Below are 12,460 nucleotides of genomic sequence, written 5' to 3' on the forward strand. Positions count from 1 at the left end.
AGCAGGCTCCAGCAAGTAAGCAAATCACAGGGACTTGCTAAATGACCCACAGCCGATTTGCACCGGGAGAGGTAAAAGCAGGAGGAGAAGAGCAAATGGAGAAAGCACACTTGGTTGCTCAAGAGGAACAAAGGGCATGTACCTGTGTGAGATGTGCCTGCGCTGACAGGCAGGCAGGTGAATTCTGTACCATTGCTTACAAGGCAGGACTAAACCTCACGGGCTGATTAGCCCAAAAGCTAGACAGACAGCAGAAGCAGTGCAACCAGGTCTCCATGCTGGGGGCCATCTGGTCTAACCAAACTGCTTGTTCTAATAAATATGGTTTTGTGTGCAGCTTTGCCTTCAGAATGGGCTGTTTTCTGTAATGCTTCATTGAGCGAATGGGGTCACAAGTATGACAATGTTCTTCTTCTAAAAAAGGGATGATGTGCAAGGCAGAGCAGATCGCTTCTGGGAAGGTCCACAGAGATGTAAACAGCGACCAGCCTGCAGCAGGGCTGCCCTGGGATTAAACGGTAATAATAAAATAATTGCTGTCTCTTGGGGGGTGGCTTTGGAGCGAGTTTCTGACCAGACACGCCAGCACCAAACCTGTGGCTCTGCTGACCTGCACAATGCAACCAAAAGCTGCACGTCTAGCCTGGGTAAGGCTGGGGTCTCCTCCCAGCTGGGAGCAGGGGGGTAGGCACACATCAGAGCACTCAGACCTCAGTGTCCACAAGTGGGACTGGATCTCTAAATCCAAACAAGTTCTCTCAGCTGCTCTGCTACAGCATCTTTCAGTCTCAGATACTTTTATTATTATTATTATTATTTTTATTTTTTTTTTTTACAGATTATTCTGTCTCCCCTAGTGTCCTTCCCTTTCCTCACATCTCTGCTGCTTCCCCTACCTTAGTTGGCCCTCCAGCCCCTTTGCAGACAACCTGCTGGTTCCACTACTTTCACTGCTGACCCTGTCCCGGTCACAGGCTATAGCACCACCTCCTTTCCAAAGGAAGCAGAATAACTCCCTAGCGATATGACTTGTTCTTTTTAGTAACTGGAAACACATCAACACATAGCACCAGGATTTCTCTTTATGCTTACCATTCCCTACCACACTGGCTGGTGGACCTTTTAGGTGGCCCAAATTTCTCTTCTCCAACCTGTAAATGCTTGTCACTGCACAGGGAAATTTAAGGTCCTCCCCTAATTTCCTCTTACCGCTTTCTCTATCTCATTTATCTGACTCACCCCTTTAGAAGTCTTCTTCCTTGATGCTCTCTTCTGTTTGGAGTTGTGTATGGTTTCCGTGTGTTTCTACCACTTTACAGTGAGGACAGATCTATCTGAAGTCAGCATGCCTGTGAACATGTCCAGGGGAGCCTGCTAGGTGGGGATGCTCCAGGTGGAAGCTCAGCTCAGACTAGCTTGAAAAGGCCTGGGTGGACACCAAGGACTTTGGCTCACAGTAAGGGTGGCTTCAGCAGTAATGCAGAGCGGGTTCAGGAGTGCAGCAGAGGAAGCCTACACCACCATTTGGGACAACAACAACCTTCCTGTGATAAAGGGTGAACAAGTAATACGCAATGGGAGAGGTTTTGTCTTTGAGGAGGGAGGTCCTTGCCCTCTCGTCAGTGTGTCTGTACAGCAGTGAAGACTGGGCACTGCTGGAACACAAAAGCAAACACCAGGAATGGCACCAAATGCCACATTAAGGACTGAGATAACTTCTCAGTTGTTTTTCTCTATTGCTCGGGTATTTGCTGTCTTCTGCCCGCTTGTTGCCTGGTCTGAATTCAGACCATCGGGTCTTTGTGAGGCACGTAGGAGAATTGCATCAGGCTCCCAGAACAATGTCTGGTTCCCCAACGTGAGGCACTCAATTGCAGCTCAAGAAGGGCTGAAATGCTTCTGCTTTCCTGTCACTGGAAGCCTTCCTCTCTGCCCTCAAGAGGCCCTGGTTGCAAAGGGCAATGCAATAAATAAAGCAATAGGCAGCTGACAGTGGCAAGCCATCCTGGAAGGGGAAACCAATTTGTTCATGGGCCTGAAATCACAGCTCATTTATCAGGCCAGGCCAGCAGCATTCCCTTGCATCGCGCTCCCCAGAGGACTCGGAGAAGCGTTCAGGTGGCTGTTCCAGCCACGGCTTTCATCGGCTCTAATCTAACAAACCCAAGGAAGAGACTGCCTGAGCGTGGGCTGGAGCCCACAGCTCCCGCTCATCTCTGATAAGAGCTGCAGAGCAGGTGCAGGGAGGAGGAGGGGAATACCGCAGGGATGCTGCTGTCAGAGCACACACGGCTACAAGTATGTTACGGCTCTCTGGGGAGGTAGAGCTGGGGAAGTTGTGCTGCCTTCCCTGTCCGTCAACCCCAAGGGGACTGCAGGATGAAGAAGGGAGGGCGAGCGCAAGGCTTCAGTGGCAGGCTCTGAACCTTTTATTTCAATACGCAAAGTTAAACATTTCAGTTTTTTCCACTTAAAAAAAATCCTCCTCAAAAAAGCAACTAGTTGCTATGAGGCACCTATTTCCAAATACCTCTGTTTCCCACTGAGAACGTCTGGCCTGGCTCCAAGTAGGAGGGATTTCGGGCTGTTAAGCAGGCTGAGGATGCTTGGGGTTACTGACCCTGACACACAAACTGACCTCTGTTACACCAGCCTCATCCCATCGGTGGCAAGGGATTCCCGGAGGATTGCACGTGCTCTGCACCTCGTGGGAATTCGATCACAAAGGGCAGGCCACTGACATTAACACGGCACTGGGAGGCTGCCAGCACCCAGAAGGGACTGCTTGGCAGGGAGAGCTTTACACGGGAATTCACGCACGCTGGAGGGTGAGGTTCTGGTTATTCCTCCCCAGCAGCTGAAGCACACGCAAGGTCATCGTACACATCATCTCGCCCTTGTTCCTGGCTTGCAGAATTAGCCTTCTGAAGCAAATTCCCTCTTGGCCATGCCCAGCCGTTGGCTGCAGCAGCCGTTCAGTACCAAGGAGAGGGTAGCCCCCTCCACGGGTCCCACCCCACATGGAGCTGGCATCCTTGAGAGGCTGCCACTGAGATCCCTAAGTGTTCCTAATGACCCCCTGGCCTTCATCTGCTTCACACATTGCTGTGCTATAATTGAGGTCCCCTGGCTCTCATTCCCCACCTTCTGCATGTTTTAAAAGCATTTAATTCCACCCTATACACAACCACAAGAGAGCTTCACCGAGACTTCTCGGCCTTTAGCTTAGTTAAAATTCTCATCTTACTTTTTAGTGACATTTCATCTGACTTTGTCTAGACTGAGCTGCTGCTTCATGCTTTTGTCCACGCTTTTCCCTCCTCTTCCCCCACCATTTTATCAGAGGCACTGGCCTCTCCCTGAACTTGGTGGCAGTTGTTATTGCTTCTTTTGACTGTTTGCTTATTGAGGCTGCTGCTCTCTGATGAGAGATGGATTGTCATTCCTACCTCAGCAGTCTCTCTTGCTCCAGCCAAGCTCCATCAATAATTCAGCCAGGCCTCGATAACATTAGCTCTAGATGAATAAGATGCTCATGCCAATTAACTAGCTGAAAGGGCTCAAGAGATATAGGCAAGAGATTTCTCTTAATTTTTTTAAGCTCTTTTCTGAACTCCTAAAAATTGAGTTAGGTCAATGAGTAAAGCGCAGAGCAGGGAGTCTGACAGTTCAAGAGGCGCCAAGAGGCTTAAGCAGTTGATGTGCTGAAGCCCATCAGGCTCTGTTACCTTGTCTGTCTCCACCTGCTCTGACTGATACTGCATTGTACGGTTCTTGGGACAAAGCCTGTTCCTACAGCTCTGAGCTTAATAAGGTGCTGGAGCATGACGGCAGCATGTCTAGACAAACAGCATCTTTGCTTACGAACAGCCTCGCTTGATGAGCCTTGGGCAAAAGCCAGCAAAGACTCCAGAAAAGTTACTCAAGTGTTTTAGTTGCCCACCTGCAGACACTGCTGATACCTTTCAAGGGTTCCTGCTCAGTTCTGCACGAGGTCCCGTTACTTTCCTCCTGTTGGGTATAACCCGAATTGCCAGCCTCTCTTCAGTCCCTGGCATCCTCGTGCTGCAGCATCCTCCAGCTCAGTCCTCACACATCTGTGGAAGGGACAATCGATCTGTAGACACGACTGCCTGGCAGGTGGCTGCCATGCCAAATGCTGCTCTAGCAGCTTAAATGGGGTGTACACCTTGTGGTAGCAGCACAGGAGGGACTTTAACAGTCCTGAAGTGCTCCAAGCTGTTCAGATGGAACCAGCTACAGATGCACAAATGCACGTTACCCCTCTTGCTGCACTGTTCATGAGTGTTCATTGTTCATAAGATTCAGACACCGAGGTATCTTCACCTACTACAAGACACTGAAGTGTTTGATGCTGCCTGTAAAGAGTGATTTGGAATTATGCAGAAATTGTAGAGAGGGCCCTGTGCATAGAGCACGTGCACCTTGGATGGCAAACAGCCTCACCTTCCTGTTCTCATCAATGCCCAGTCGCTGAATTTATAGCTTTGGAGAGAAACAGAAGGAAGAGTTAGCTGCGTGGAGGTTAGCAACAGGTTTGAGGGAGCTCTTTTGCTCCTGGGCATCGTTGTACTCACCAAGGGCGGGTGGAAGGCTTGAACATGTTACTAGTTGGCAGCTGCTCTAAGGCCTTCTGGACTACAGTCCTGGTCTTGATTCCTGTTCCAGGAGAAGGAGGGTGCTAGAAGTTGTTTTCTCTCAAGGGTGAACGGGGCTCAGGTCCCACAGCAATTTAAAGAGGGGTAACTGGAACCAGCCTCTATTATCCTGGCCTGCTCTTTATAATAAAAATAAGAGTTGGGCAATGAAAATGAGTCAGTAGCTTCCTGCACGAGGACAAATCTAACCGATTGGTAGCTATGGGAGAGAGTTACCCAGACAATTAAGAGACAAAATGTCTGTGATTTTCTCAATGCAACCAAAACAGGATCCAGATTTGGTTCTGCTGCTCAGCAATGCTTTTGCAAACCCTTATAACCACAAAGAAGCTTTACTGACACTAGCAGGAAAATTCAGGGAAAGTGGTAAACCTCCCAAGGGAGAGAACAGGAGGGTATGTACTGAGACCACAGAAACCCCTTGCTGGAGGCAGTCAGTGGCTGCACCTCCTATGCTGCACAATTATGGCAAAGCTCAGCCTGAACCATTGCAAATCTCTGCTCCTATTTTTCTCTCGAGACAGAATCTCCCTCAGTAGGAGCGTAGGGTTTGTTTTTGGCTTCTCCTGATGCCACCTAGCGACTGTTCCCAGCCTGTTCAGCACCTTGAGTTCATTCCATAGTTCAGGCCTTCGGAGCCACTAAGCTAACGCGATTTTTGGAGGAAAAGCTGGTGCAGCTGAGTGGGACCAGCGACTGACAGGAGCTAAGTTACGCTTACAGGGAGGTGGGCAGCTACAGAACAGCTTGGAAAAGTGTTTGAGAGGCAACATTTGGACTAGAGAACAGTTTGGATAGAAGGTACTGACTTCTGCTGTGCAGAGGGTGACAGAAGCCAGAGCTATTGGGCAGTGAGGTCACAACACAGAACAAGCGATGGCATCATTTTTAATGGAGGTTATTTTTGATGGTATTTGTCATCCCTGGAGACAAGAGAGACACCAACTACTGAGTGCCCCGGATGTCTTCTGACAAGCAGAGCAAACTTGCAGGATCTGTTAGCATCCCCAAAAAGCACACCAACCCACATTGATGTCACCTTAACCAGAGCCGAGTGTTTAATTGATTGCAGGGGAGTGACAATCCCCCCGTGGTTGTGCTGGGAAGATCCCCACTGCACAGCGGTGGAACCGAGTCTTTAGAACAAAAGTACAGAAGAGGCAGATCCATCTCACAACAGAGTACAATGAAAAACAACTTATGTCTGGGGGCAGCATTAGGAATAACGATGCCTCCTAAGGACCAGCTAATACCCAGGCCTGAGGCATCTCAGCACGACTGAGAGAAGAGATTTGTCAGCGCAACCGACTCCCCAGCATCAGTACTTCACAGCAGGCAATGGATCTAAGGTTTGTTTTTTATATATATATATTTATATTTATTTATATAAAGCGCCTATCACGTATTGATAAACACTCTTTGGAACCACTCTGACGGCAGGGGTAAGAACAGGAGTTGGCCTGTTAGTACCTCAGCACTTCTGTTTCCAACCAATTTAGAAAAAAAAAAAAGCCACAAGACTTTGCTGCCAGCCCGGCCGGCTGGCTGGTGTTTAATACTGCTACTCCATCAGGGTTGGAGGGAGACCTACTGTGAATGGCAACAGTTTGCACCGTGACCCCTCCGGCCGTGCTGCAGCACAGCGCAGGCGTCACAGGTGGGCAGGGGGACGTGAAGGCTCAGACCCGTTACCAGTCAAAACGTCTCATCAGCAGGGAGCTCCTGGTAGCAGGGAGCAAGCTAACTTTGCGCACAAAGACCTCGCTCTCTGTGCTTAAGGCCGAGTTGGCGAACCTCCTGGACTTGTTCCAAGTTTCAGAAGATCACCAGACAGAAATACATGTCAGTTATAAATATATCGTGTCAGTTTGGGGAGAGGTGGGGGCAAATTTAGAACGGGTAAAGGGGAGAGAGAAGGGAAGAAGACATGTTATATTTCCAGTACTGCAAACAACAGTTTTGACCTCACGCAATGTCAGCGGACCTTTCCAATAGTCTTATCTAGCTGATGTCCCATCTTTAACACATCAAAAGGAATGTTGGCTGGCAAGGGGTTAAACAATCCCACACAGTGGAGAGTGAATCTGCAGCCTGCTGGGAAGGTCCCCACCACATCACTGACGATCTCAGGGTCCAACTTGAAGGGAGGAAGCAGCTTCTCAGTCTCACACATCACTCAGGGCCTGGCGACAGCCAAAAACAAAGAGTGTCAGGAGGGACCCGGGGCAGCTCTCACAGTCCTCGACAGAAACATGGCTTTAAAACACACCCACGGCATGCACCCTCATCCCTGGAATTCTCTGCTAGAACCTGCAGTCATGGTCAGTTCAGAAATCAATGATGCAGAAATAGGCAGCCTGAACTACACCAAACCATCCTTTTTATACTCTCTGGGTTGCACTAGAAACCACAACCAGGTTTCTCTCTAAGACTTTTGGAGCTTTCCAGTGGGAAACACCAGTTCTGCAGGCTTTTGGACTTGTTTGTGCTAGAAGCAGGAGGGATCTGCCACGAAGTCATGGGACACCAACCCCAAGAACAGTTCCAAACTGAACTGCAGCCTTACTAGGCTGACTCATTTGCTGCCATGTCATACAAAATGCCACCCTGCTCCAACTTGCCCACAGAAGCCTTTAGGGCAGCAGGAAATCCTCAGTCCTGTGTACTCCCAACCCTGCCAAAGAAAAGTCACACCTCATCCTTGCTGGAGGAGTAGTAGCACAGCCTTGCTTACCTTCCGTGCAAACTCTGGCAGGATGAAAGCTGCCCGATGAATATCAGAGTTGTAGTATTTCAGATTCCTCTCCTCTACTTGTTGCCTTGACAGCTGCTGCACAGGCTCCCGGAAATTTGTGTTCTGCAATAAAGAAGCCGGGTGGCTCTGTGGTGTTTGGGTAACAAGCAAAGTGCTGCGCGATGGACATCCCAGCTCATGGCAGAGAACCAAAAGGACTAGCAGGAGAACAGATGAATTTCTGTTTCAGCATTAGGCCAAAGTTTCTGTGCAGCTCCAGCAAAAGGGCTGGAGTTTACTCCGTGCCTCATGTGACTAGCCCTTGTTCAGCTGTATACAGATGTCTGCATATGAGGTCAGACTGTGCCAGATGAAGCCGTCAGATTGTGCCTGAGCATCCAAGAAGCAAGGCTTTTGCTCGTCAGAGCAGAAGCCACATCTGTGTTAAGTCAAGCACAGCACATGCTGCCAGTGGCCCAGATAAACCAAATACAGCAGCAGAAGTGCTGCTGGCTCCCCACAGCAACGTGACAGTTGTGTTACAAGCTAGCTGCAAGGCAGAGGATTAGGAAGAGAGCAGACCTCAGTGGTCAGAAGGTGGAGAGTCACCAGCTCACATGATGATGCTGACTCTCACTTGGAGGCCTCTGTAACTGCAGAGAAGCACACTGCAAGCTGATTCTTATCAGGCAGGTGCCCGCTTTAAAACAGCCAGCATCAATAGGCCAAAGCCTGAACAGGGTCTGGAAACTGATACTGGCCTCCACCCTTACAAGTTAGTTGTACTGGACATAAAACTATGTTTTTTTCTAAAGCGACTGGTTACATTACTGGTTAACTCTGCATTTTGTTGAGCACTGAGCAAGCTGCATTGTAGCTCTAGTGCCCTGAGCTGGGGACAAGCAGAAGCCTAGAGGCCCTTGAGCTGGTATCGCTCAGGGCCACAGCACAGGCTCCATAGGGACCAGCCCCTGGGGCAGGCTCTGTGGGTACCTCCAGGGAGCAGAAAGGGGCACTTCAGGTGCCTGAAACTCACCGGGTTCTTGCTGCAGAGCATGAAGCCAATCTGCCCGCTGGGATACGTGGGGATGGTGCAATAGGCGTACTCCACAACAGGGAACAGAGACTTGCAGAACTGACGCATCTCCTTAATGAGATCCAGGTGCAGCCACTGGCACTCACCTACAGGGAGAGAGCAAGACAGGGCGTAAGGTGAGGGCTGCCCCTCTTCACTGCACAAGCCCGTGCCAAGTCAACAGCAGCTCCAAGCCCAAACCTGCTTTATTCCACACAGCTCATGTGGTTTCAAAGGCAAGATAAGACCACTGCGCCAGTTTTACACTAAGCACAGTCCAGCAGGTAATGAGTTGACGTATATGGATCAAAACCACGACCATACCTGGGAGCTAAAATTGAATTCCCTGCGTCACGGCTGAAATGAATTTTACTCCCTGCGTCATGTCCCTCCAGGAAGAGTCCCCTTTGAGCCTCACACTTTGCATGATCTAACACCAGCCTCTGCCCAGGGACAGCACCCTCACCTTGGCAGCAGAGAATGCCATCTTCTCGCAGCGCTGTCTTCATCAACTGGTAGTAGGATTCTTTGAATAAACTTTCTGCAGGACCTGTGAGAAAGGTGAGTAAAGAGGTATGTCCAGAGAGAAGCGAAGAAGGCAGGCTTCTGAGAGTTTTCTCAATGCCCAGGCTATACAAGGTCTGCACCAGAAAAGGGACACCTCAAATACGGCTTTTCAGTTAACACAAGTGCTGGAGGTGATCTGAAAGCAGAGTTTTGATCATGGGGTTCAGCCCACACCTAGCACAGCAGAACCATCACGATTTTAGCTTTGCTCAGTAGCAACCCCAGGACCTTTACTAGAGTCCTAGCAGCTGCCTCTTGCTTCAGTGAGTGTTGTTCAAATTGAACTGCTGCTGTAGTCAGTCCCTTAGAGGTGCCTCTCTCTGTGTTGAGAGAAGCAACAGCAGCAAAAATGAAGGGAACTCAGGCACCCTAACTATGGCTGGTCCCTTCTCCCTCAGTTCTCACCTTCAAAAACGCAGCAACCTCACCACAGCCATCTCTGGGCTAGGCAGATCCACCAAGAGCTTGCAAGCCAGTGCCTCACTAGAGGGCACACGTACAAAACTGTTTGTGCCAACACAGCGCTGTATTCCCTGTGGGATCACTGGACTCAAGGATCACCTTGTTGCCAAAAGCAGTAGCTGCTAGAATTGAATTTTGAGGGGAGAAATATGACACTGGGCTTGAAGCCTTATTAATACCGTTTTCTGGTCGTCACCCTTCCCTTTCTCTACCAAAAGAATCAAATCAGCGATGGCCTTTCCACTTGGATGGAGCCTGGGGGCAGGCCAGCATTACTTCCAGGAGGTAGCCAAAAGAGAAGAGCAGAAGCAGGGTGGAAAGCAGTCCCCTTGTACGGCCACAACTCTTACCCATGGGGTCAGACGAGTCCGTGATTATCACATCAAAGGCTTCTTGATTTTGTTTCATGAACTCAAAACCATCTCCCACGTGCAAGGTCAGCTTAGCGCTGGAGTACCCCACTGCCATCCCTGGGAGGTATTTCTTAGATACCTGGATCACATCCTGCAACACAGAGATCATGAGCAGGTCAGTGGGGACTACAAGGAGCTGCTTCTCGGGCTACTGTGCAGCTGCAACCAAAAGAGCAGTGCTATGAGTCATTTCCTTCCATGCCTTCAGCACAAATCCAACTCACTAGCTACATCAAGAGCTGTCAGCATCTTCAGCCAACACGCTACACTCAGCCCTTTCCTACGGCCTCAGGGTTCAGTGACACTGTTTGTCTGCCCGTGCCAAACTCAACAAGAGGAACTTGCAGCTTCAAAAGCTCCCCGAGGAACTACGAGAATCTGATTACAGATCTGACTGCTCTGTGCTCGCTCTCCCTGGGGACATCACTGGCAGAGGTGATCTCAGCTGAAGACTTTTTTTTTTTTAAGTAAGACCACGGCAGCAGGTTTCTGGATGTGACGTGAGAAACATCCCCACCTCTGCTTTATAGTCATCATCCATGACCTCGAGAAATACGGTTCTCTCTTTGAAACCCTTATGAGCCACGTGTAAGACAGCAATGGCCCAAGGCCCAGCAACTGCACTGAACGCTACCAGCTTCTCACAGCTGGCTGAAACAAAAAATACGCCTGTGTCGGGCTGTGCTTGTTGAAAACCAAGCCTGTATGCTTATGTAGTTTGAGAGACAGGGCACAGAGGCTCATATAGCAGCATTTCCCACTCCTAATGCAGCCTCGCTTCATGGAGACAGCAAAACTTTCTAATAAAGGAAAATATCAGAACGAACTGACCGAGGACAAGCAGCCCATCTGCCACGGAAACAAATACCCCCCGCTTATTTCCTGCTTGCAGTGGAAGGAGGCTGCCGAACAAAGAGACTATTCCTCCGGCAGGAGAAGCACTATTCTGCGGCAGGGGAAGGGGAAAAGCAGCACCTCCACCACGCCAGAGCTCCCCTTCTACACAGCACGAGTCCCCGGATCCCGCTGGCCTGGAAGGGCCTCTACCGTACATGTGAGAGAGAGAGCACATGAGAGGCAGCCAGCTGCCACGTAGATGACTCGCAAGGCAAAGAGGTGGCGCTGTCAGTGTGGTGCCAGCAGAATCGTTAGCAAACAGGCTCGTTACTGACAAGGGACAGCAGGTGAAGCAGCAGCAGCTCCGCGGATGCTGAGGAGGACAGGCTGCTTTCTGCTCGGCAGCCTGCGAGAAGCCCCGGGGCGGCTCCGTGCAGCCCAACGCACCTCATCGATCTCGCACTGCACCACGGACTCCACCGTCGGGTGCTTCACCACCTCTCGCAGCACGCCCCCGTCGCCGCCACCGATGATGAGCACCTGGGACAAGGAGAGGGGAGAAACGGGGGCGTCAGCGAGCGGAGATGGGGAGCAGCTCTCGCAGCGTGGCCCGGGGCAGGGAGCCCAGCGCCACTGGGGCTTGTCCCACCCTGGTGCTGAGGCGTGCAGCAGCGGGGGGCCACGCAGGCTGTGCCACGGTCGTGCTCCACGCTGAAATTTCGGCAGTGGGGAGGACGGGGGCCGGTCTGCGGGCACAGCTCGCTTGCAGACCCCAGGAGGAGCAGAAGGGGCGCGGGGAGGACTCACCTTGCGGGGGTCGGGGTGGCTGCAGAGGGGCAGGTTGGCGATCATTTCCTGGTAGGAGAACTCGTCCCGCTCCGTGCACTGGATCACCCCGTCCAGGACCAGGACGTTGCCGTAGGTGGTGCTGGGCAGAGCGGGGGAGCGCGCTCGGAACCGGGGCCGCGCCTCGGGCCCAGAGCCGCGCTTCCCCCCCCCCCAATTCCCACCCCCAGCCCCCAGCCCCCAACCCCCGGCCCCGCCAGGCCCCGCCGCATGGCGCCGGCCTCCCCCCTCTCCCACCACCTCTCCCCTCTCCTCCCCCGCTACCTGCGGAACACGAGGATCTCCTGGTAGCGGGAGCGCTGGTGGTGCAGCAGCTCCTCCACCTGCAGCGACATGGCCTGCCCCGGCCACAGCCGGCACGTCTCGCGGAACCAGCCCTCGCGGATCAGCGCCGCCGCTCCCTGCTCCATCCCGCCGGGAACCGACACCGAGCCCGGCCCCGAGCCCGGCTCCGGCTCCAGCCCCGGCTCCGGCCCCGCCGCCCCCCCCCCGCCGGGCACCTGCGCTGCCGCCGCCGCCGCCTCCTGAGCGCGGGGCTCGGAGCGGGGCGCAGCGGAGGGGCCCCCACGCGCCGCCCCGGCCCCGGCCGCCAGCGCGCGCCGCCGCCGCCTCCCCATTGGCGAGCCGCGAGCCGGCGGCCGCCCATTGGCTCGGGGGGGCCGTGACGTCAGCAGAAGGAGCAGTGGGTGCAGTGCCAGCAGCGCCGGCAGCGCCAGCACCGCCGCCAGCGGTGGCAGCAGGGGAAGGAGCTGGGGGGGGGGGGGAGGCCGGAGCCCCGCGGCCACGTGGGGCTGCGGCAGCAAGCCCGAGGAGCCGGCGGGGGAGCTGCAGGCCGGGGGAGGCCGAG

General features: G+C 52.6%; 1 protein-coding gene across 1 annotated transcript; it reads right to left on the reverse strand.

Moving 5' to 3' along the window:
- Positions 1–5,551: 5,551 nt before the first annotated feature.
- On the reverse strand, positions 5,552–12,203 carry SRM (spermidine synthase). The gene is made up of 8 exons (XM_038166697.2): positions 11,878–12,203; positions 11,575–11,695; positions 11,215–11,307; positions 9,868–10,021; positions 8,955–9,038; positions 8,450–8,595; positions 7,414–7,536; positions 5,552–6,862 (listed from the first exon to the last, which is right to left on the reverse strand). Exons 1-8 carry the CDS (start codon positions 12,021–12,023, stop codon positions 6,845–6,847), a joined length of 885 nt encoding a protein of 294 aa, XP_038022625.1. The 5' UTR covers positions 12,024–12,203; the 3' UTR covers positions 5,552–6,844.
- Positions 12,204–12,460: the final 257 nt, after the last annotated feature.

This window comes from Anas platyrhynchos, chromosome 22 (genome assembly GCF_047663525.1).
Source record: "Anas platyrhynchos isolate ZD024472 breed Pekin duck chromosome 22, IASCAAS_PekinDuck_T2T, whole genome shotgun sequence".
NCBI lineage: Eukaryota > Metazoa > Chordata > Aves > Anseriformes > Anatidae > Anas > Anas platyrhynchos.

What these genes read in the sequence shown, in the direction of transcription:
- SRM (XM_038166697.2), bottom strand. Translation starts at nt 12,023, where the DNA reads ATGGAGCAGGGAGCGGCGGCGCTGATCCGCGAGGGCTGGTTCCGCGAG. An exon ending in TGCAGTGCGAGATCGATGAG is followed by an intron (nt 10,022 to 11,214) that starts GTGCGTTGGGCT and finishes TCTGTGTTGCAG; the next exon opens with GATGTGATCCAGGTATCTAA. An exon ending in TGCTCTGCAGCAAGAACCCG is followed by an intron (nt 7,537 to 8,449) that starts GTGAGTTTCAGG and finishes TCTTTATTGCAG; the next exon opens with AACACAAATTTCCGGGAGCC.